This window comes from Polypterus senegalus, chromosome 11, assembly GCF_016835505.1.
Source record: "Polypterus senegalus isolate Bchr_013 chromosome 11, ASM1683550v1, whole genome shotgun sequence".
Lineage (NCBI taxonomy): Eukaryota > Metazoa > Chordata > Cladistia > Polypteriformes > Polypteridae > Polypterus > Polypterus senegalus.
The window spans coordinates 58,586,112-58,612,718 of NC_053164.1; the positions used below are offsets into that span (position 1 = coordinate 58,586,112).

The 26,607-nt window shown below is 36.7% G+C and overlaps 1 protein-coding gene across 1 annotated transcript in view; it reads right to left on the reverse strand.

Moving 5' to 3' along the window:
* Window positions 1-26,607, reverse strand: part of LOC120539034 (tenascin-like) — an 89,513-nt gene that overhangs the window by 22,538 nt on the left and 40,368 nt on the right. Inside the window, exons 7-9 of the mRNA XM_039768724.1 lie at window positions 9,909-12,476; window positions 4,775-5,110; window positions 3,616-3,738 (exon numbers count right to left, since the gene is read on the reverse strand). Of these exons, the coding sequence (XP_039624658.1) occupies window positions 3,616-3,738; window positions 4,775-5,110; window positions 9,909-12,476 (3,027 nt within the window). The remainder of the gene's footprint in view (window positions 1-3,615; window positions 3,739-4,774; window positions 5,111-9,908; window positions 12,477-26,607) is intronic.

The window sequence follows — 26,607 nt, forward strand, 5'->3', positions numbered from 1 at the left end:
AGATCACATCTCGTCAACGGGAAAAAGTCTTGTCTTTTTTATAATAGAGAAAAATGCATTTTTAAATGAAAAAGATCTCAGTCTACATTAACGTGTCCACATTATTTGCAGAAGTATTTTCATACATGCTAAAAAGACAGAAAATGCATATTGTGTAATTGTCCACGTACACTGGGCATGCACTGTGCAATTTTGTCATGATTTTAAGTCTGAATTTCCAGTTTCCAACTGATTTTCTGAGTTTGTTTGATTCATCTTCATTGGTCATCATTTCACGTGCAGTATGAGAGTGGCTGTGATCCATGATTCCATCTTAGGATTGAGCTGTTACACTCTTGGAAGAATTGCTGTCATTTTATAAATTTTGGTCTTCCATCACTGTACACTGTTTTGATCATTTCATAACTTTCTGTGGCCGTTGTGTTCAATTTCACGACAATGTTGATTCACTGTTCGATCTTTTCACCCAACATTATAGCAGCAAGTCGTGTAGCGATTCTTGTGCAAATACTGACTGGGCTATTCATAGGATATACCTAGCCGGTAGACGGTTTCAGAGGGCATGTAGGAAGGGAAATTGGCTGTATGATTCATGTTCGGCTGACCTCCAGACGGTTTCCCAGGAAAGCCCCAAACCCAGTCCGGTTATTTAGGTGACAACTCAAGCATGCAGTGGGAGTAGTAGCTTGACCACAATTTTAAAAATCACACTAAAAGCAATTTAGGTCCATACTGGTAAGCAACAAAACAAGTACCATGGAAAGCAATTCTTCTATGCCCGCCATGTTGGAATATGTTTTTCTTCTGTGAAGGGTGACCAGTCAAGGAATGAGACATTGTAATGAGCAGGATCAAATCAGGGAAGAGCCATGTAATAAGGACAAATCAAACAGAGTGCAATTTTCACTCATCCACACTGAAACCTGTGCTGGCATTTTTGAAAGTATTTGGTTCTGGAGATCATATTCAAAAGAATTAATTTTCATAGGTTGAAAATGCTGGTGTGGTGCAGACAAAAGGTAAAAACGGAGGCAAATGAGTTTTGAAATTAAAATATAGTAGTAGTTACTCAGCCTTAGTCTCTTGTTAGCATGAGAGATCGGGGTAAAGCCTCACATGGAGGAAGAAAGAGGGAATGACTTAAAAGAGGATTGATTGATTTATCTATTACTGGACAAGCTACTCTATCTAACAGTCAGGGGACAAAATAGGCAGGCCACTGAGAGTGAAAGCTTGGTTTTCTGTATCTATTTAATTTTGGCTTTGTTTCCCCAGTATTCATCCCTCGCTAGTGCTAGGCACCAGTTCTAATTTATGTCTGTTCTACTTCTTGTTGTTCTGCATGTGGAGGCACATGAGGATCCTAAACTTTTCAAATCCATTCTGTATTCCTTTTAGCATTGAGCAAGATTTCAAATATGTTTGACAAAATATCACAAGGGCTAAGCTTTTAAAGCTGTGACATCATTCCATGTTGTTGATAAATGAGCAAGCATTTTAACATTAAACAGCTTATTTAAAAAGGAAAGACACAGTTTCAAAAAACTCCATAACTCACTAACTGTTAAACAAACTCTTGTATTTATCTTCACAACAATGTATAAGCATAACTATGTCTGTGTTCTTTCTGTCTGCACGATCTTGACAGGGACACTGATACATTTACCACTTGGAAGATGTGTTTGAATCATCAGACTTCCAAGAAGTCAAGATTTTATCAGTTAATAGGGGTGTGGAAAATTAAGAAAGCTATTATCTAGGCAGAAAAAAATCAGAGACTTGGAGGATAATATAACAGCAGCTGTTTCAACCATCATAGTGAGTATCATCAAATAAATACAAAGTGCCGCAGTGATGTCTGCCAATATACAAATGGGGATCTCTTTGGGATGTACTATAATATGAAAACACTGTCTTTCATTACATTTTTTGAGGAAAATGATACATTGCCTGCATATGAATATTTTTTTTTAAATGTTGATATTCTTTTACATACACCATGTATTTTCAAATTATAATAGTAGTAGTTTGTAAATTAAAACTTTTGTAATTTTATAATTATGGGTACAAGTACATGAAGATACAGTTGGAAACCTGTTAAGGCTAAACATTGCACAAACTGTGTCCTTGTTCTCTTGTTGAACTCCAGTGTTCTGTTTCCCTCCATAATTTTGAATACTTCAGTCATGTCACTTCTTAATCTCTGTTTGCTAAAAATGAAAAGGCTCAGCTCTTTCAATCTTTCCTCATAATTCATACCCTGCAGCCCTGGAATCAGCCTAGTCGATCATCTCTGGACTTTTTCTAGTGCTGCTTTGTCTTTTTTATAGCCTGGAGACCAAAACTGTACACAGTACTCCAGATGAGTCCTTACCAGTGGATCATAAAGTATGTGTTGTCACACACATGTGCATGGGAGGCAGCTAAAGGGCTCAAAGGAAGGTAATTCCACGCCAGACCGGGGGGCTGGAAGGTGCACTGATATTTTCTCTTTTTCCATTGAAGACCCATTATGGGAAATCCCACCTGGTCCCCATGACGTCACTTCTGGTCAAGAGCTTCATGACACCACTTCCGGTCTAGAAGACGCCCCTTCTGGTCACAAGCTACATGACATCACTTCTTGTACCAGGCATAACTACCTCGCTTCCTCTGTCGCACTTTAAAAACCCACCTTCTCAACCTCACCAGTCAGTTCTATTTTGTACTCATACCAGTACATATCTCTGCTAAAAAATTTTCATTTTGCAGCCAAGAATATTATATGGGTGGCTTCCCCAAATCTTTTTATGGCTCTTGTCTCATCTTTGACACTGTTTAACTTCCTTTCAACTTATACTCTACACATATAACATTATTTTTGCCTTTTTAATGGCTTCTGTACACTGCATATAGGTCGATAGTGACAAATTCCACTATGATGCCAATGCCCTTCTCATAAAGGGTATTTTCAAGTATCAAACTCCCACTGTGTATTCAAATCTAACAGTTTTACTTCCTAAATGTAAAACTTTACATTTAATTACATTAAACTTCATCTGTCACAAATCTGCATAAGCCTGTATACTGTTCAAGTCTCTCCGAAATGATTTGACAGATTCTACATTATCTTCCAGTCCACCTAGCTTGGTATCAACTGCAAACTTAGACAGCTTGTTACTGATATTCCTCTCCAAATCATTTATATATATATTAAAAAGAGCCACAGGCCTAGCTCTGAGGGACAACACTGTTAACATCACCAAATTCTGATAGAGTTCCTCACACCATCATCCCCTGCTTCCTGTGGTTAAGCAAATTTTGATTGAATTCCCACTTCTTTTAGTTTGATGCCCAACCTCTCATGTGGAACCTTATTAAATGCTTTCTAAAATTCAAGATAAATTATATCATATGAACCACTCTGGTTGTATTATTTTGTTGCTTCTTCATAGAATTCCATCACATTAGTAAAAAACAACCTCCCTTATCTGAACCCATGCTGACTGTTATGAACCCATGCCTACTGTGTGATTGCAGCGTTTATTTTTCCTCTGATAGCAGCAGTTGCTAATCCCTTAGACTTTCCCCTCAATATTTCTAGTGCCTACTGGCAGTTTACTACTGTATACCTACCTTCCTCTTGGTTAGTGTAGGTGACTTTGTAGCTGTCCACATTGTCTTCTAAAAAGACCCACCTTACCACAACAGATGTGTTTTTCACATCACTGAAGAAGATTTCTTGGGTTGTGTCTTGGGCTGAAGAAAGACAGGGATTTTTCAGACATTAAAAAAACATGGATTTGCCAACTATAATAGACTTCATCAAGCAATATGTAGAGTATTTTTGCAATTAAGAAAATAGACTTCCTTAAATTCAATTTTTATTTTTGTACTTTATTACATCTCAGTTATTACCAGTAAAAAAAGCAATTTTAAATGGTTCAAATTGTGATAAGACACACGATGGAAGTTATTCTTAAAAGATTTACCCAAAATGACAGGGAAGAGACTCTATGGGAATCCATTTAACTCATTAGAGTCTATTAAAGATGATTTCACAATTCTTTTTGTTTCATACATTTTTGACTCTCTATTAGGAAGAAGAAGGAAGTAAGAACACACTCATTAATTTCTTTTGAGTCCATAGTGCACAGTACTTACCGCCAAATGAAATCATTTTCCAACTTGATACACCATAGCCATTGACCACTAGATAACTATGGGGTGTCTCCAGGTTTCTTAAGTTATGAAAATAAGGCAGGATTGTGTGTCTAAATGCTATTCGAAACACATCTGTATTGTACAGTTGAAACAGTTCAGTCAACCAATCAGTGTTTGCATTATATAGTCCAGTTAACAGCCTACCCCATCACAAGGTATTATTGGACCCTTGAAGAGGCTTCTTGAGACATAGTAAATAACAGACTCAATATTCAAATATTATTTTTTGGTAACATGGTTGTCCGTTGGTAAATCAGAAGTTGTTAGAAAGTTGAAATTAATTTATTCATTGGGTAACTCTGAAGTAAAATTAACAAGTTATTCAAAAATACAATGTGTGGGACTTTTCAAGAAATAAAATGAAGATCCTAAATGTGAGATGTCTGATATTTCAGACTATTCATATTTATGTCTTGTATACTGTTTATGTTATAACTAGGATTGTTATTTTTAAGGAAACCTTTGAAAAATGTTTACATTTATAACCACATAGATTAGCAATCTGAAATCAATATTTTAAAAAATGGGCATAAAAACTGGCAGTTAGTTTGTTCTTTATGTCCACAATTACCTGTGCGGGAGGTGGTCATCAAAGCAGGCGAAACCCTTCCATTAGCTATGCCCTGTAATCGAATTTCATAGACTGTGTCAGGTTTAAGATCATTCAGCTGAAACGATCGAATGTTGGGATTCAGCTTCTTCTGTTTGAAAGTCTTGTCCATTTGGGGCCTCTGTGAGAGGAGAAATGCACTGAAGACTCCCATTGGAGCACTCCAGGAAATAGTAAGACTGCGAGGAGACTGGGAAATCACTCTCATCCTCTCCACTCTGGCCAGTGGTGTCTCCTCTTCTTCTACATGAGCAATGCGTGTCGGTGGAACTGAAGTCGGATTAACAAGTCCACTAGCTGGAGCCAGAGAAAGGCAAAAGGTAAGATGTAGACTGAAAAACTTAATGAACCTGCTGACCTAGATTAAAAGAAAGCTGAATGTGACAAAGCCTTATATTCCTAGATTTTAGAATGTATCTAGCTACAGAAACTGGAGGCAGACATCAATGGTTGATGGGTGTCGTTGATGGTAGTCATTAGACACCATGGCAGGGATGGAAATTTTTTGACTGGGATCTGTAGGACAGGCAGTAAACATTGTGTAGCTTAGTGACAAATAGGAAATAAGTTATGCTGTTAGGTTATTTATTCTAGAAGGGATGAAACCAAGGAATACTGCTAGAGAATAGCCTCTCATGTTGCAGCCTGGAGTAAAATGGTGACAAATCCTATTCCCTTCAGTATATGCTCAGTAGAATTCCATATTCTGTATAGTGAAGGGCAAAGTACCCAAGAATATTTATGGGTATCTGGCTATGTAATCATATTTACAGGAGTGCAATGAAACCTGGAGCTAATAGATTACACTGTTGTCAGTATACTGTTCGATCCCTCAAAAAAATTATGGGACTGACCTGCTAATTAACATCAACATTTCCTATAAAATCCAATTTCTCCCAAAGCACTTTAATCTTAAATTCTTAGCATGTACTGAAGCAAATGCTGGGAGATTTTACAGTCATGGGTTCTAAAAGGAGATGAGAAGAAGTGTTTTTGAGTCTTTTTATGCATGGTTTATCCTTAGTTATTTATCAAAGCACCTCAGGGGCTCCTTAGGAGCTGATCCAGTGTTTAGGAAGACCCATCAGGGCTTTTAGGAGTTTTATTTTGGCTTCCGATTCTATCTATCTATCTATCTATCTATCTATCTATCTATCTATCTATCTATCTATCTATCTATCTATCTATCTATCTATCTATCTATCTATCTATCTATCTATCTGTCTGTCTGTCTGTCTGTCTGTCTGTCTGTCACATACACCAGTGGTTCTCAAGTTCAGCCCCGAAGGACCCCTGTAGCTACAGATTTTCGTCCCATCTTCTGCTTTTAACTGGACTCCCATCTTAATTAAGCAAACTGTTATTTCCCAGGTTCAATACTTTGGTGTTAATTGAGATATCACAAAATGTTTTATTGGAATGTAACAAGTATTTATGAATGTTACATGGAGATAACTCAATGTGTTTGTCCTAGTTTTTAATCAAGAGTTTCATTCCATGTTTGAAGGTGTTATAGCTATTTAAACTGTTATTTACTCAACAGCATGTTAGTTGTTTTGACACAGAAGGTGCAGGGACCTTTCACCATTTAGCATCATTTACCTTTGTAATTTCTGTACTTGTTCCTAATTGTCATTATTTTGATACATTAAGGGAGAATAAAAGGTGAATGAACAGGGAAATTAAAAGTGAGGGCTATGGCAAAATACACATATTTCTAAATTTATAATAAATGTGAATGTCACACTTTCCTGAATAAAGAATAATAATACAAACACCAGCAGCGAAAGGGGTCCATCAAGACTGAATTTGGAGACAACTGACACATACCTTACTATTTTATATATAATTGATTTGAAAGGTTATTGCACAGTTAAAATGATGAATTAATGTAGATTAAATCCAAAAAAGGACTTAAGAACAATTACAATGATATGGATTCTTAATTAAGCAGTAATTAAAGCACAAGTAAACGTAGACTATGGTCGCTTAATATTTTCAGCCTCAATTCATTGTTTTTTAGTAGAAGATGTTGTTAACAAGTAAGGCCAATATAAAAGTATCATATGGTAGGTCAGACCTAATAAATACGTCTAAAAATCAAAGGTGGTTACCCTTTCTATCCAGAATAATACAGTGCCTCTGAAATTATCTAAAACAACCCCAATTTATAAAATTGGTGAAATACTTTATCAGTGAAACTGTATTAAAAGTTTTTACTTGGTAAAAAAAACCCGGTAGCACCAGTTTTTTTCAAGTTGAAGTTATTTTTCATATATATGGTTTATTTTAATTTGCCACCTCACATGCTGACAGCAAACACGTTTTAATGAGTTCAAAGCAGCTCTTTTAACATAGGCAGAGTGGCCTGTCATTACTACCTCACAGCGTCAGATTCCATGGAGTCTACATGTTCATCCTGCATATTTAAAAAAATAGTGTGGCTTCAGTGTCTCATCATGCACTAAAAAAAATGGAAAATGGTTTGTAACACTTCAATCTGCTCTATCGCCCACACTGACCATTTTCATTTTGTGTTTTTTTTTTGGAATGATTCATGAGTAAGACGCACAAACAGAAAAGGTGGCTTGGCTCTTTCTTAATCGCGGTCATTTCATTTATTAATAATACAATGCAGTGTAATCAGTTCAGTTGTATTGTTAAATGTACAAAGGTACAATGAAACTCTCTCTCTTGCTCGGGGTGCTGATGTCAGGTTGTCAAAACTCCACCTACGATGGCCACCGCAAGCAGACAATCAAGCAAAAAACGTATCCTAATCTCAAGAAAATAATACCAGGAATCTGTCAAAAATATTTATATCTAGTTTCCTTTCATTATCAAAAGGATGCTTCAGAAACACAGACAGTATCTTTTTTTAAATCTAAACCATTGCTGCTTCAAAGTGAACATATGTGGTAAGTTTTGACACTTTTTTTTATCGCCTCTTGACTTGTATATCCTAAACTCCCATTGTAAACTGCAAGAACAGAAACACTATTTTTTAAAATTTATAGGAAATTCTTCAGTTTAGAACACAAATTCAAGTGACAAATTAATATATACCTTAACTGCAAGAAAATAACCTCAACTTGAAAAATGCCAAAATTGTCCTTTAAGGATGTGTAAAAATGTTTAACATATATAGATTATAAATCCATTACACAAAAGGTATGCTATTCTGTTACTCAGATATACATTATGTGTATTTTTGCAAAGAGACATATATAAACTGTATACATAATTAGTTAAGATACCATAGTTAATAACCCAGTGCCCAGTGGGGGCTGAGCGGTCTCGTGGCCTTGGAACCCCTGCAGATTTAGTTTTTTTTCTCCAGCCCGTGGAGTTTTTTCTGTCCTCCTGGCCATTGGACCTTATTTTATTCTTTGTTACTTAGTATTGCCTAATCTTATTTTTATATTTTTCTTTCTTTATTTTGTAAACCACGTTGAGCTACATCATTTTGTATAAAAATGTATTATATAAATAAATGTTATTGTTCTTGTTGTTGTTACAGTCCATTGCTATGTTAGGTTGGCCTGCTTGTCTGTGCCTTTCTCTCAATGTCTTTTCTGGTTGTGTTTCTGGTTGATTAGCAATGACACTATCTTTTTACTTCAAGTTCTTTTTTAATTAACATTAATATTAAAGTAACTGCCACGTTGACTTTAACTGTTTATTGACTTAGTTTGACTTTTTTTCCAGCTCCATGAAATTTCAGTTTTGTTTCACCCTTAGCTCTTCTTATTTTTTGATAGCCCTGAATGTTATACTGACTACATTTTCTCCTTTCTCTGAACTGTTTACTGCTTATCTGTACCATAGACTATGCTTTGGCTTCAATTGTCTTAGAACAAAAAACTCTTTCAGTCACTAAACTGCATTGCCTCCAGATATTCTGACAGATTCTCTGAAGCGTCACTCGTTTTTGTATTTCATTATTGTTATGTGTGTGCCGGTTACCCTATTTGTTTTTCTATCTAAAACATACACTGGTAAAATTGTTTATTACAGACAAAAGACACATTTGCTTTTACCATAATGTAAACGCAACAAGTGAAAGAGTGGGCTGACCTCAGAAAGCATTTAGAACCAAAGCAACTAGAAGAAGCATTAGTATATTGTAATAACAGAATCCATATTCTGAGTAATTGCTTGGAATGTAAAAATAATGCATGAGTGAATGAGTGAATGAATGCATGAGGTAAACACAAGTAAAATAAAATTAAGTTGGCTGACTTTAAAATGACGATTTCCTAAAAAAATAAGAAAAACATTCAGTTAATAACATCAAAATGAGAAGTTGCATCTAATTTATAAATAGAAAATGAAAATTAGTTAAACGTTATATTAAATTACTAGTTTTGTCTGCTTGGCAGAAAAAAGATACTTAAAACAATACAGTACATAAAGAAGACATGGCCTACTGAACTAAGCTCAGCGATATCCACGGCAAGTTCCTGGAGAGCTGTGAAAAAGGTTTAGGTGAAGATAATCATCTTTGATTTGTAAGTGTCAGCCATGCAGAGCAAGAATCTGGTGATCCACAACAAGTGCATTAAACCTGAGAGAAAATCAGAGGAGGTTAGATAAGAAAGAAGTGGGCCGAGAAAAGACAGTTATGAATATGAAAATCAAACTCATATTCATGGACAAAGGAGCCATTTCCAGTCAACTGAAAAGTTTATCTGTAGCCACAGATAAATGAATATTCATGTAAGATTTTGTGTATCTTTTAAGCACAATAACATCGGTGGTCCTTGGAAGTACTTTGTTTGGTCATGTATGGGATCACCAATGCAACTTACCATGAGTCATATCTGTGCTGCATAAAGTCCATGATACATAAACATGAATATTCATGATTAGACGTTGTTGGACTACTGTGCAAACAGTCAATAATGGCTTTGATACAAACACGTGAGTGGAGCTAGAGACTGTAAAAAAGCAAAGCAGCCGGTGTAGGTTTAAGTAGTATAGCCATTGTGATGTCCTTAAAGCTGAGACAGTGCTTAGTGAAACATGCCACATTTATCCTTAAGTAGAAGAAAACAAGTGGGAAATTATGACGACAGAAATACAAAATAATTACCTGTTTTCGACATAACCCTTTCTATTTTTGATCTCACACCATTGCTCATCCCAGATACAGATAGGAAATAACGAGTGTTGGGCTTGAGGCCTCTGATTCTAAAAGACCTTTCTCTTCCTGGGACCACCTTCTGAACAAGGACATTCTTTGTTCCATACTCTTTGTAGGTAACAATAAAGTTCCTGAAGGCTCCTTCTTTTGCCACCCAAGAAAGTTCCATGCTGTCAGGAGTAATGTTGGAGACTTGGACATTGCTTGGACCATTTTCTTCAGCTACAGGTAAGCTCTCACTTGCTGAACCTGTACTTGGCTTCTGTTCTCCATCCTTGTCAGACAAATGAACAATTATTGTCCCATTTTGTCGTCCAGGGGCCCCAAAATTAGCCCCAGTCCTCTGCAGTGGTTTCCGCACAGACTCATTTCTGTGTACAACTCCTTCAACTGTTTTTGTGCCATTTTGTGAGCTATGGCCCAATTTTTTGTTGAACCTATAAGTAGTAGACCTGGGCTCAGTTGCTTCAACCTGTGGCTTCTCTTTCTTGTCATGCAGGTCAGCTTTTTTTTTATCATCAGCTGGATGGGAAGCATTATTGTATTTTGGCATGGAGCCCACATGGGAGCCATTTACTGAGTACGGAGCTGTTGGAGACGGTGTTAGTTCTAAGTGCGTTGTCTGTGTAGTTAGGCGAGAAATTTTGTATATATCAGATTCTGGCTGTTTCTTTGTCTTGATCTCATTAGCTTTTAATCCATAGGTTGGAATAGCCGAAGTATGGAATTCAACAGGTTTGAACTCTGTTTTCATTGTTTCTGTGACAGTTTTGTACAGTCTAGGATGATGAGTAATAAAAATGTTGTTCTCATTTAGACCTATTCCATGAATTACTGAAGAAGTTTTTGGTTTCTCTGTAATTACTGTTTGGGTCATCACAGGGGTTCCTTTAATTTTATTTTGTGAACTAGGAATTGATTGAGACGATTTTGTTTCTGTACCTTGAACTTTTAAAGGAGTTCTATTAACTTTAGTTTTTTCTGCACTTTTATTGTGAGCTTGGTGTGATCTGTCAATAATATGCATTGGGGAGGTTGTTGTGGAACTTGGCTGTCCGCCTATGGCCACATATGGAGAGACATGGTGTTGCATGTCAAGCATGGTGTTGTTCCTTTGAGGAGTAGATGGTTTTAACTTCTGTTTAACTTCTGGTTGCTTATGAAAAGGTAGCTTACCCTTGGGTGGTCCAGTCATAGAGTTTGGTAGAGCTACACTTGTATTCTTTTGTGATGGAGGAGCCCCAGGTTTTGTAATGTGACCCTGTGTAATCAAGTTCTTTTTAGGAATGGTGCCACTTATCAGTACTCTTGTACCATCAGGAGTAACTTTAAGCTTTTTTGTAATATTGCTTTTCATTACATTCGGCAGTTTGGTGACAACAGAAGTATTAAAGCCTGAAGAAGCATGTGGGTCAATGTGAAATGTCTTAACGGGTTGTGATTTTATGCCCGTCTTCATTTTGGTGGGTGACCTGTCACTCTTGATAGGTGGAGCTTTGGTCGATAAGGTATCTGTGTGGATCTTAACTAGAGTCTTTTGAGATTTATATTTCATGGAGGGAGCTGTAGATGGTACCTCTGGTGGTGCCAGAGGGACCTTTCCTAAATCATCAGTAGACAACTCCCTAGTGGTAGGCACTGAAGCCTTGTCAGACTTAGTACTGGTTGTATCTTGTGATTGTTCACCCTGCCCAGTGGTCAGTTTTGTAGGTGGGGCAGGAAGCTGATTCACCTTGATAGAATTTTCATTCTCAATCATTTGTCCAGTCACTCTTTTTGTTCCTGATTGGGACAATTGTAGTCCAGGTGCTGAAGTAATGGCCTTAAATGTTTCGCCAGAAGGCTTAAATATAGTGGTTTGGTGCTGAGGCCTGCCAATGTTTCCTGTACTTGAACTGGCAAGTTTATGCGATTTCACAGAAACTGTTTTAACAGTGGAAACAGAAAATGAATTATCCTCAGGGATCCTGACAGCTTCAGATTCAGTCACAAAATGTGCCATCGGATCTTTCCAATTTAATGATTTATCTGTCACTGCAAGAGATCTGTAAGAAGTTGGCCGAGGTGTAACTGTGATTGGCTGTTTGCTTTTAGTCTCTAAGGAAGCTGATTTTACATGAAATATGGTGGGCCTATGAGGTTTCTTTGGAGGACTTCCTTTGCTAGTGTAAATGGTGAATTTGTCATCTTTAGACTTTGTTTTGGGTGGAACAGGCAAATTAGTAGGAATTACCTTATTGTCTTTTCCTTTGCTAGTGTGAACAGTGAATTTGCCGTCTTTAGGCTTAGTTTTGGGTTGGAGAGGTAAATTAGTAGGAATTGTCTTATTGTCTTTCCCTTCTTCTTTATTTAAAATTGAAGTATTAGTAAGTCTCTCTTTTGTAGTGGTTGTTGGCTTCACATCTGAAACTGATATGTTTTTCGTTGACTTTGTATCTCTCTCAGGTATCTTCATTTGGGTTTTATTAGTGTCTACCGTTATACCACTTTGAAATAGCCCAGTGTCAATAGAAGAACCTGCAGCAATAAATGAATGAGCCTGTAATAAATTTACTTGACAAAAAAAAGACATGTTGAAAGTGCAACATACACTTTAGCTTTATGGACACCAGCCAATGTGGGAAGTTCTGGTCAAAATAAAGCCAAACCTATTATGAGGTATATCATAAGAAACATAAAAAGAAAATAATCAGCAAATTGTCTTAAATCATATTAAATATAAATAATAAAAATACCATTTTAAAATCAAATTGAAATGAAGGGCCAGTTAATATCCAAAAGCTCACAAAGGATGCGCCTGTGTGACTTGTAACAATGTCTTGCTCTGTTTACTGGATCAGACTCACTGATTAAGAAGTATCAAGAGAAAAGTTATTTTGAAAATGAATTGGTCATACTTCCTGCTCTTAATGCCTTGTATTTTTAGGAAAGGCTGCAGTGCCAGATTCATATGCCATTTTAAACACTGCTTTAGAGAATGTTTAAAAAGGAAGACTACAGATATTAACACTACTTTTATAGTGGAGTGTTTTTAAAGATAATTGTAATTACAAACCTATAATTCTATGCACTTTAAAAAATAAATGATAAACAGTTATACACTTCATCAAAGTTAATAAATTCCATCCATCCATCCATCCATTGTCTAACCCGCTGAATCCGAATAGGGTCACGGGGGTCTGCTGGAGCCAATCCCAGCCAACACAGGGCACAAGGCAGGAACCAATCCTGGGCAGGATGCCAACCCACCGCAGGACACACACAAACACACCCACACACCAAGCACACACTAGGGCCAATTTAGAATCGCCAATCCACCTAACCTGCATGTCTTTGGATTGTGGGAGGAAACCCACGCAGACACGGGGAGAACATGCAAACTCCACGCAGGGAGGACCCGGGAAGGGAACCCGGATCTCCTAACTGTGAGGCAGCAGCGCTACCACTGCGCCACCGTGCCGCCCCAAGTTAATAAATTATAATATATTAATAAATTATTTACTATTCACTATAGCATTACAGTGATTCAATAATCAAATACAGATATGAAAATCAAATCATAATATGTTTCTCTATCTTCATTTCAATTCACAACCTCTCATCCATCTTCCATTTTCCTTATACAGTGATACCTTGAGATACGAGTTTAATTCGTTCCGTGACCGAGCTTGTAAGTCAAAATGCTCGTATTTCAAATCAGTTTTCCCCATTGAAATTAATTGAAATGAGATTAATTCGTGCCAGCCCCCCAAAAAAACACCCCAATTTTTTGTTAAATGTTTTCAACATAAGAAAAATGTATTTACAATGAACAAATATTGCATACAAACAAAATAAAACCTAATACATAAAAGAGAATCTAAACAAATGTTGGCGGAGCCAATTAGCTTATTGCATTATTTTTTTCTTTCACTTCACTTTTGCTTAACTTTATTGTCTTCTTCACTACTTTTTTTCTTTTTTGACACGCTTTCGTCACTTTCATTCACAGGGCATTTCAATAGAAACCTGTCCATGGAGCTTTGTTTAGTCCTCCCCTTTAGAATGTTTCTGAAATGAGCTAGGCAAGTGTCATTAAATATCACTGCTGCACGACCAGTTGCAACATTTTCAGGGTGTTTCTTTTCAATAAAGTCTGAAAATTTTTCACACATTGCTAACACTTCCTTTATCTTACTTGAAGAAATAACCTCCTCCACCTCTGGCTCCTCTGCGATACCGATCTCCTGCAGAACTTCCATATGTTGCTGTGTCTGTAGTTACGTCAACTCCTCCGTCGTCAGTTCCACAGAATGTGCGGTGACAAGCTCTTTGATGGCTTGTATTTTGAATTTTGGCTCATAACTCAAGAAAAAAAATCGACCTAGTGATGGCTCGTATCTCAAAAAACTTGTACGATGGGGCATTCGTATCTCAAGGTACCACTGTATTACTAACGTTTTTTATATTATATCAAAAACATCAGTCCCCTAAATGATTTTAACTGAAACCAAAGAAAAAATTCACAGTAGAATGTAAATATAATTAATAATTTAAAAAGGGTTCATTTTACATTTTTTAGTCAATGCCTCTTTAGCCTTCTGGAAATCTGGCTCTTTACTAATTCAATTTATATGGCATCCAATATTTTTACGCAGAATTATTTTTACAAGTATAATATTTGATAAACTGTAGTTCTTGTTGGAATCTACTTCATCAGGAGTAATCTAAAATGAAAACTTGTGTCTATGCATATTATATAAAGCACCAGGGGCTTCATGTATACATGGTGCATACGCACAAAAATGTTGTGTTTGGCCGTTTCCACACTGACTTTGAGATGTAAAAAAACTAAACTTGGCGTAAAACCACATTCTCACTCCAGCCTTACCCTGTGCGTACACAGGTTTCCACTGTTTTGCAAACTGGTGGCACCCAGCGTCAAAGCAGTGCCACTGTTCCTGTGTGGTTTCTCATTCTTTTTTAGATTCACATCTCTGACACAGCTTTATCAAATATATTGAAGTTAAGAGCAAATCGTTTATAAATTTAAGGCATCTGATTGCAATCAGCCTGTAGCAATATAACGGTCCACGGAATGCCCAAATACCATAGCTGCTTTAGCGTTGTTACTCTCAGTGCACCACTCATAGCTGATCGGAAAGCTCCAAGGGTGGCTGTGTCAAGAGCACATTTTATCGAGATACGGCATCTAACCCTGGAGAATATTTATAGCACACAATGCCTCAACCATGAGCATAGTCTGTTTGAACTTCTCAGAGCTTTTCCTGCACTAACCTTGAGATTCAGAAACATTTTCATCCCAACAGCTATAAATGCACTCAATCAGTCCATCAAGTGCTCCTGGTAGAAATGTTTGTACTTATAATTACAATTACCTCACTGTAAACTTGCACTACAGTTATAATATTGCACAACCTCAGCCACTTTATGAACCATTTGCACTATCTGCCCTATACATATATATGAATATTGTAGTTATGCTTTCATATTGTATATTTTTCATTTTTATTGTATTATTATTATTATTTTAAGTTTATGGAAGATTTACATATTAAATCTCATTGTACCATACAATAATAATAAATGAATTCAATTCAATTCAATAGAAGAGAGAGCATATTTACAGATAATGACGACTGCCTTCTAAGTCAATTTAGATTATCAAGAGCTACCTTCTTGGAGCTCTTGATATCATTTTTAAGTTAAAATGCCTTAAAGTATATATATTACATTACACAGATACATGGTGGCGCAGTGGTAGCGCTGCTGCCTTGCAGTTAGGAGACCCGGGTTCGCTTCCCGGGTCCTCCCTGCGTGGAGTTTGCATGTTCTCCCGTGTCTGCGTGGGTTTCCTCCGGGCGCTCCGGTTTCCTCCCACAATCCAAAGACGTGCAGGTTAGGTGGATTGGTGATTCTAAATTGGCCCTAGTGTGTGTTTGTGTGTGTCTTGCCGTGGGTTGGCACCCTGCCCAGGATTGGTTCCTGTGTTGGCTAGGATTGGCTCCAGCAGACCCCCGTGACCCTGTGTTCGGATTCAGCAGGTTAGAAAATGGATGGATACAGATACATCCATCCATCCATTATCCAACCCGCTTTAACCTAACTACAGGGTCACGGGGGGTCTGCCGGAGCCAATTATACAGATACATTTTTAACTTAATTTAAATAATGTGTACTGTTCATAATTAAACATGTGGCACTGTGGCGCAGTAGTAATGAAGAGCTGGCACCTCGTTCAGGGACTGTTCCTGCCTCATGTTGTATATGCTTGCTGGGACTAGTGCAACCCTGGATGGATTGATGGAATTACGAAGATTATTAAATGTTCCTTAAAGGTTTTGAAGAAACTGCATTCTAAGCTTACAGCTGGTTTAACATTTCAGAGCTTATTGTGGTGATTGGTTACATGGAAAAAGAAAAGGAAGGACAGGAATTGGGGATTTGTACATTTGACAAACATAGCACTGCTGCAACAAATTATTTCACTGAAGGTTGCGCATGTCCCAGCAAGCATCTGGCAGGATGCAGGAACAATCCCTGGGTGGGGCGCCAACTCATTGCTACCACTGCACCACCGTGCCCCCATGTTTAATACATGCTTTAATGCATTTCACCATGAAAATGTTATCAAGTATACATCGTAGTATTCTAAAATGTTCAGAGAGCTGTAATATCATGAATGTAATGTATTGTAAATGAAGATAAGTGGCATAAGAGAAAGCTCATTTAAGAAGCACCTAGTGCTTCATACACATAGAACACATAGAATATTTAATGTGCTACTTTAGTTTAGATGGAATCTGAGAAACTATAGTAAATTAAACATTGATTTTAAGATGAAGTTTCCAATATTCTACTTTACTAACAAAATAAACTACAAGATTAAATTGTAAATTTTGAAATTAAAGTCAACATTTCAACCTTTTTTTCTTCACCGTGTCCCTATTTTTTTTCTTTTCTCTGTACCCTAATATGATTCCGTCTGACATAAAGACATTTGTCTACAAGTCGCCTTTTCACAGCGACTTTGATATCTGACAACTTCTTTTTTATTTTAGGCACTGTGTGACTTTCTGAAGTTAAACTTTCGAGTGTCTTCGCCACTGCGTATCACTCGATCAACTTCCTTTTGTTGTTTATACCACTGCTTAAGCCAACAGATAGTATGTCTTTTCTTGCCTCCACTTCACATTCGCTGAAATTCTGTTTTTCACATGCTTTTGCCATTGTCTTTTAACCAAACACTGAACAGGGAAGGTGATATTTATATTGATTTGCATATTAAAATATGCAAAATTATGGGAGGAGTCAGGGTTGGAGTGAAGGCGCATGCATTACTTTTCACACTGACCAAGATTTATGGAGTTGAAGTGTGTGGAAGTTGGCTTATGCAAGGTTTTGTGCATCTGAATTTGTTTCTGTGTATGCACATTTCCACTTTTGTCTGTACGCCATGTTTTCGTGTGAGTTCTATGCACGCCGTTATGCTTGAGGCCCCAGGCACTTCATGTATAAACCTTGCTAAAATTTTGCTTACACTTGAAAGACAAAAAGGCATATGCATCAAAAAAAAATTTGGATTTATAAAAACCGTATGCATCACAGGTCCCATGCCAAGTTTCTTTATATATCTCAAATTAACTTAACACTCTGCCTTACCACCTGTCTGTAACCATATATGACATAAAAATGCCCTTTTTGAATATTCATGATGTAATAGCCAAATAAATTTCCCCATGTTCCTGAGTGATGTGATGTTTACTACAAACCATGGAAGAACAAAGGAAAAAAGGCAGAAAATAAAACTTAAGTGAATGTAATCTTGAGGTATTACTGTTTGACGTGGAGAACTGCAAAATCATTCTTTTTGCTGGCCTTTCCTTTGGGAGTAACAAATAAAATTAAAAAAAAAGCGTGAAAACAGTTGAGTGGATAGGGCAATAGCAATGGGCCATCATACAGCGTACAACCTGCCACCAGTACAAAGTGTCAAATGACGCAGGCTTTATGTTCAGATTTAAAAGATATCAAGAACATTCTTATTGACCTTGCAAAAAAAATAATTTGTTAATGTTACAATACTAGTCTGTTTACATTCAACATACAACATACAAACATTTTTGAACTTACATATCCTGAAGCTGCCCATCAATGTTTCCGTGCTACACTTTGCAGTACAGCACAAGAGATCACAGTGCAGCAAATCTTTGTGGAGCTGTACAGCATTGGTCTTCCCAATGAGTCCAAACACAGCCATGTTCATTTTAATGAATCAATGGTGTGTTCTATCATGATTGTGTGTGGGAGTACCTTTCTTTATATCTCCTTTATTGTGGTGTACCCACTATTATTAGAAAGAAAGTGTGGCAGACGGCTGGGACCCAAGCCCGGCCGGGACGTCCCTGCAGCATATGTTCCGGGGGAGTAAGCATGGGAGACCCAATACCTCCCCTTGGACGCTAGTTGGCAGCCTCCCTGGGGTGCAGTGGTGCCTTGAATTACATTTGGAAAATCTGCAATCACTGCAAATTGCCTTTTGAACTCAGCTTGCTTATCCTTGCAAGTATCTAGGAAATATGTTAAGCATACCATCCCATACAGAGGGCATGCACAGCTTAGGGTAACTGCAAGAGTCCTGACCAGTCAGCAAGTTTTTACTGAAAATTGCCCATCACCCAATACCCTACAGTTATTAAAACCTGTTAGTGAACAAGAAATGAATTATTTCTGCCAAGATGGTCTCTGTAATGCAGGCTCCAATTTAGCACACAGCCCCAAGAGAATGGCTCCAGGAAGGCTAAATTGGCTTATATAATTGGCAGTCGTCATCAAGAGCCAAAAAATCTTTGTGATCCCTGAAAACTTCCTTTAGCCCCTCATTGGCAATATCCTCCAAAAGTGCTAATGCTGCTATTGCCAATTATTTTGTATAACACACTTTATAGACGCACTAGACTACACTCTAAAAGCAGTTGACATTAAGCATATGCATTAACAGTTACTACCCACACTAAAGACGATTATATTAAGAGAACATGTCATTACTTGTGATATAATTAGTTCAAGATCATCGGCATGTCACTGAGATGTGCAATGAAATAAGATTTGCTGTTCACTTCATTGTCCTGTGGCCTGGAGTCTTTAAAATATTAATACCAAAAACTCTGCATATGACTGAGGCATGGTCAAATCCTGACTTTTGCTTGAGAAACGTCCCATGCATGTTTCTGAGAGTAAGCAAGTTTTATCAATAAGGTCCCTGTATATTTTTAAAGAAATGTTTTCTATCTATGTTAATTTGAACAGATTTCTTTTTGTTATTTTTTAAATACTGTATATAAAGCTGCTCTTTCTTCTGAAAGAGACACACAGGGCTCCTCGGCTTCTTTGTTGGCCTTCTAATTGTTAAAAGGAACAAGTAAAAATTGAGGTCTTGACACACCACAGACTTGGTAAACAGATTAGTGTAATAAAGAATATTAATAGTTAGTCAATCATTTATTCAATATTTATTTATTATTAATGTCAGGTCTGTGCATTCATATTCTTTGCAACATCTGGCAGTTTCTGTAACCAAAGGAGACATGCGATTAATTGGTACAATTTACTCTTTCACCATAAGGGAAGACAGTTGAAAAATGAAGAAAGCCATGTGGTGAACAGGGAATCTTTCCTATTAAAAGCACCTGCAATAAACATTGTATTATGAAGCAGACCCATCTGTAAAGAGAGCATTCAGAAGCTGAGAGGAGAAAGGGAAGAATGAGCATTTCACAATACTTAATATAAACCTGTTTGGAGAAAAGAAACAAAAGTGGAGTAAAAACTCAATTAAAACATGAGGTCTGCTGTGTTGGCTCAGGTCAGGCAGGTTTTGTATTTCTTTCTTTCCTTGTTGCATTTCTGTTTTGGGGGATTTCTTGATATTTTGTTTATGGTAGGATGCTTTTGTGAAGCCATAGTTCTTTCCATGTTTATACTTTATTAACAGACACACACACACTGCTGTATCACTTTGTATTTGTAGGATTCTTTAATGAGTGATCTTGTTCTTAGGTCAAATTTTCCATTTGTTTAGATGTTATGCTTTTCTTTATTTGGTCTCACATGTGCCTCTGTGTAAACATTTCTGTACTTTTCTTTCTTCTTCTTGCTCTTTTTTGTATGGTATGTGTGTCTAGTGCCATTTTTCCCTCTCATTATTGGAACTCATTTTTAGAAATATACCCAGAAATTATAAGCAATGTAGCACTTTATAAAGCCCTTTTAATAATTATTATGTATGTGATCCTTTACAACAGTAAACATACAGTCAAAAGTACTAATAAATCTTTTCATTAAATTGATGTTAAAGGGTTTATCATGGTTTTTAGAAGTTTTGCTTAGAATGATCCAAAGGAGGCTGCTACAGTCAAAACAGCAAGCAGAGCCGGTGCGTTAGATATTTCCACCTGAAGCAAGGTTCAGCATTTTCAGCCCCCTCCCCATATATATCCATTTTAGGCATAAGTCAATACACTTAATCCACATATAAAACTTACTGTGACATGAACTTCATAATACAATATTCCAATGTTACAGTGCATGCTCGAAACAACAGGGAAATAGTAAAAAAAATATTATTTTTGGAAAAAATGTCGATAAAAAGGGATTAACTTGAAATCAATGAAGTCCACATTAAAACAATCAAAATGTATGTATTTGTCACTGGTTGGTTTCAATTGCAAAATTTAATACAAAAGAAAACTCAACTCTTTCACACATCTGGCACGCTTCTCGAAATAACTTGTACTGCAAACTTAAAGGTATCATCCCTTTTTAACTAAACATTATATATTTAATATTTAACAGACATTGTATGTGTGAGTGACATTTTAGTAATATTACAAAATGACAATTAAAAAAATATATGATATTTAAAACTGAATCGTCGATTGCAAACTTAAAGAAATACTCCACCCAAAAATTATATATTTTTCTATATTTCTTACCTCATTTATTTTGTAGTGGTGGCTGAGAAAAAAAATTAATCTTATGTTTTCATGGAGAAATTACATATTAAAATTCAAACTCAGCAGAAACCCATGGTAACCAGTTCTGGACAACAGCAAACAATGTGAAAAATGTCCATGGACAAAAGAAAAAAAAAGTCACATAACTCGTGTTGCATAATCCACATGAAAAACAAAAACATGCAAAATGTGTAGAGTTTTTTTGCTAAAATATCATTAACAATTACTTCCTGAAAACTCAGCATTGGATGTCAACAGGTAAGACATAATTCCCACAATACTGTGCATTTGAATTGAAGGTCTGCATCTTTCCTTCACTCATTGGTCAAGAATTCTGTCTTCAACTCACTTTTGCTGTTGTTCAGAACTGGGCACTGCAGGGTTCTGTTGAGTTTGAATCTTTAATATTTTATATTTCCACCAAAACATTTTACAGCCACCCCTAAATGGGGTAAAATATAAAACAATATATTATTTTTGGGTGGTGTATTCCTTTAAGAAATATTTACCAGACAATGTATGTGTAACAAACAAAATTTCTAAAAACAATAATAAAATATGTATAATACAATATGTGAAAATCAGAAAAAGAACTTCCTTATAAGTTACTTATATGGAGTTTCAAAATGTTCAAGCATCGTTTTTGATATTCGGATGCTTGCAGCATAGAAAAGTGGTGTAAATTGTAGTTCTGAAACTCTTTCAAACTCTTAAAATATAATTTACATGTTTTTAAAGGAATTATATAAATTAGGCACATGAAATGTATGTTTATATTTAACTATAATATTTTGCATTATTATCTTGAAATGCTGGAAAAAAGTATTATATACTGCCATAGGCGATCATCTCATTGCCTTGCACCATGTGCCAGCTGTGACAGTAAGAACTCATACATTCGTGCATAAAGTATGTGTTATAGTTAATCTCGGTCACATTATACTCTATATTCTGCTCAGAACTAATCCCATTTCATTTTTTTATATGTTACCAACATTTCGGATTCTCTTAAGTTCAATTTATGTCCCCACTATGAACATTCTTCACACAAAATGTGATGAGAATTAAGAGTTCAGCACTTCATTCAACAAGGAGCAAATTACTAAATATTCATTAAAAAGTATATTGTTCACATCATTAGAAATAAGTGGCTTTAATGTTGATATAATTGAAAATAATCATGAATTATATTATGTTAAATTTACTGCAAATGCAATATGCAAGTTACACCTGATTAGTTTAACGTTGCTGTTGTTTCCCTAATTATGTCACCAGTTTACACTGACGCTTTTAGTTTTGGTTTAATTGATACAAGTACAGTGAGTGCTTCGTTAGTAGATAAAAGCTACAAACAAAGGCTTCATTGAACAAGGTATGAAATTCCAGGTTAAAAGTTATATCTAAAACAGAATCCTTTTGAATCAGTTATATTCTGTGCTGTTTTTACCCTCGTGCGGTGAGGTAGTTATAAAGTGCTGCCAGTTCACTTTGTGAAATACAGAGACCATTAACTAAATATCTGGGCAAGCGGGACGTGAATCCAGCAGTGATAGCCATTAGTCAAGCTTCTATACTAAATGAAGTCTTAACCTTAAACATGTAAATCTAAATATACAACCAGACATCAATCCCCTATTGTTAGAAACAATAAAGTTGCAGATTTGGAAACAGCAGTGATTTATGAAGGTCAAAAGAAGGTCAGTGTGTAGGAAACAGTGTTGGCACATTGTGTGTGCAGCCTATAAAGACTGTGTATAAAATATTAGAATTAATTAGTCTGTGGCAGGGAGCTGTTTAGAAAGTGAATGCCACTCTGCTTCTATTCAGTTTAGAAAAATGACTGACATCCAGAATTAGCTTCAGCTCCCTGCTGTCAATAAATGCCATTTTCATAAAGATTTTGCATGGCCTTGCTTTATATTAATCAAAGTTGTTAGTGACCTGTCCCCTCTGAGGTGTTTTGTGTTTGTACTTTAAAGAATATATTATTTGAACTTTAAGAATAAAGCTCATCTTGATCAGATGCAGGCTGACATCGGCCACTCAATTAGAAGCAAGGTTGCCTTTTGTTTGCATCTGTCTGGACAGACTGGTGTGTTTCCCTGGGTTTTTATGAAGGTCACATCACACTTGTAAGATTAAGTCATAATAGCATCTGCATACTAATACAGCTGTAATTTTTTTAAGTAAATTTACAGTAATGCTTTGATTAATTAATCCTCTAAGAATGAAGCCTCTTTATAGCAAAGCCAGCATAAATTAAGCTAGATAGATAGATAGATAGATAGATAGATAGATAGATAGATAGATAGATAGATAGATAGATAGATAGATAGATAGATAGATAGATACCTTATTAATCCCAAGGGGAATTGCTGGATTATTGTGGTTGTTAGTGTGCAACTTTCCTAGACAATGGGCTTTGTTGTTGATATTGTATGTGCTGTAGATTGCAAAGTTACTATACATGAGTGCATACTGTAGATATATTTTAATAAAGTAGTCAATATAATTCTCCCAGTATTTTATGAAAAAAAATATGAATCTAAAATGTAGATTACAAAGAGGGTAGAATAAGAAAAAAATAAATGCCACATCATTAGAGTTCACACCAGTTCAAGAAAGAAGCGCTGGTAGAAACAACATACCTTCAAACACTTTGGAAATGCTTCTCTGCTGCTAATGTCCATTAGTTTGGGTACATGGTCACCAATGAGTCTCCTCAAATATCCTTGCTTAGGTCATTGCACAGAATTGGGGAAAGAGAGGCAGATGGTGTTGCCTCTGAACCCAAGTGTGGTGTGATGTGGAGCTGGTGTGAAATGTCTAAGCAATGAACGAGGTGGATGAGAGCATGTGGAGCTGCGGATAGCCACAGATAGCAGTGGCATTGCAGGTTGGCCAAATCAGGAGGCTGCAGATGGCATGAGCCCTGTAGCACCTGCTCAAGCACCCCACACCCTTCTCCCAATGGTTCATTACAATGCATATTCATATTCCTTCTATGGTAAATCTACCTCTAATAATGAACTAAAATCCTAAAATGTGTCTACTTTATTACCTATGCATTTGCCATAATTAATAAAATCTGTTGTCACATTTCAATTTGTTGCTGGTGGTGTCGAGCTGGAGGGATGCAGACATTTAGTTTAGATAATAAAATTAAAATCATTATAATGGCTTGTATTTTTACATTAGATGATTTCATTGTGCTAAGGAGAATACAGAAATTGCAACTGTATTACCATTAATAGGATCATCAGGTAGCAGTCTCTAGCTTTAATATACAGAAAATGTAAAAATTTTACAGAAATATATATATATATATATTTAAAATCTATTTATTTCACTAATGTTTATTAAATAAAGCCATCATTTCACATCATTTATATTGTTTAAAACTAATTTTAGAAAATTCTCATCTGAGTAGTGACCTGTTCATGAGACCATCTGCCTCCAAAATAATTAAGATCTTCTTCTTGAAGGGTGCAGAATCCTCTATTTTGAATAAACATATTTAACGTAAACCAAATATTCAACAGTTAAAAAAAGACTGCAATTAAGAGAGCTGACAACAAGAGTCACAGGAGATGTAGATTTTCATTACTCAAACAACTCGAATCAACAAATCTGCCTAAAAGCACCAGTATATGCAGAGATGCACATGGCTGTAGTGCTGCAAATGATGCTCTCTGATGTGCCTCATTCAGGACTCCATGAGCAACCGCTTTTTTGACACAAAGTCAAACCAGCAGTACCCAAGAATTATCGGATGAGACACAGTACTGTAGGAGTCCAGTCTTCGTCTCAGATCACTTGATAGCGTCAATGTCTCGCAACCATATAGCAAAATAAGAAGCACCAGGACTCTAAAGACTTGGGCCATCATCCTTTTGCAAAGATATCGGGAGCACCCCACACCTCTTTCCAGCGACCTTGTGACCCCCATGCTCTTCCAATCAATCTACTGACTTCATAGGAAGAGTCACCAGAGACATGAATGTCGCTGCTAAGGTAAGTTAATTTCTCGACCAGGTCGACATTATCTCTGTTGACAGACACACTGCTGATGGCTCAAGTGGTAATTAAAGGCTTGGATCTTGGTTTTTATCCAGGACAATTGCAGGTCCAAACACTCAGACAGCTTGCTCAGTCTCTTGAGAGCTGCAATCGGAGCCTCCATTGACTCAGTGAAGATGACATGCATCATCAGCAAAGTCCAAATCAGTGGCCGATACAATCTTCATAGCCAGACCTGTCAGTCCCAGTGGTAGTATTGAAGTCATCCATAACCAGATGAGTGTCATCTCGTTGGCATCTATCAACCACTAAGTGAAATTCCAAATAAAATGTCTCCCTCACTGAAACATCATTCACCATGGTCAGAGCATACAACAAAGGCAGCCAGAAAGTGCCTTAATCTGAGTCTTATAATACACTTGCTGTTAGGAGTGACATCACACACCACCAGAAGGAGCATATTCACCACAGCAACAGACCAATAAAAATAAACAGACCAATAAAAGATGTACCCACCTAAAGAGATCTGGCCAATCCCAGGATTGCTCACCTCAAAGAATGTTGCCACTAAAATGTAGAGTTTACGAAGCTCCTCCAACAGTAGAGGAAGATGATCATCATGGCGGAGAGACAAGATGTTCCAAGCACCTACCAGGATGGACCACCTCAAATTGGGACCTGAGTGCTGCCATCTGGTAAATGATGCCACTGCACCACACCAGTTCTGATCCCCAAAATGCCTGGCCCCATTGGCTTTCCAGTGGTTTTGACTCTTCCAGGGATGACGTTTCTGAGGGCTTTCCCCATTCCCTTCATAATGCAAGCAGCCTTCCTATGGCTGGCTACAGCATAGCTACTCCCGCAGAGAGCAAAAAGGAATCCTGTCTGTCATAGTATGAGACACCAGTCCACCACACCACCTATTCTGCATACTCCAAAATAGCAAATAAAAGAGTGAAAAAAGGAGATTGAAAACAGTCTTCTATGGTCTGACTAGGAAGTACCTCTACTATAACTAAGCTAGAAGAAGACTTGATGAACATCAAAAGCACACCATTCAATACATTGGTCTGTTTTTCTTCATCAGGTCATCAATGTGAATTCTTTGGACCTTTGGCTGGTGTAATGACACACCTCATTACCCAACTAAAATACCATATGGGTCTATCTTTTCTTTATGAAATAAACATTACTGGTAAAATTTCGCCAGTATGAGGAAAATTCAAACTCTCAGTGGTTCCTTTACAATTTTTTGTTTACTGTGCAAGAATCTCTTTCCACAATACTTTAGATCCACAGTTACACAGTCCTGAAAAAGTCTGTTTTTATTGATCTAATCCTGCAAGAATTTGAGACACAAGCTCCCGCAGTCACCTTGGGATCTCTTGAAAATAATACAAAATGATGATTTCCCTCTGAGATTTTAGACACACAAGCATGCCTCACCCAGTATGTGCTAACTCAAAATGCAACTCGCAAGAATGGCTTTGATTTAGATTTAGATTTTCAATAGTGTTACACAAATGAACAATTTCCATATAAAACTAGACTTTGAATTATTAGATATTAATAGATAAAAAATAGTTTCAGCTTGTTCATCAAGAAAGCATATT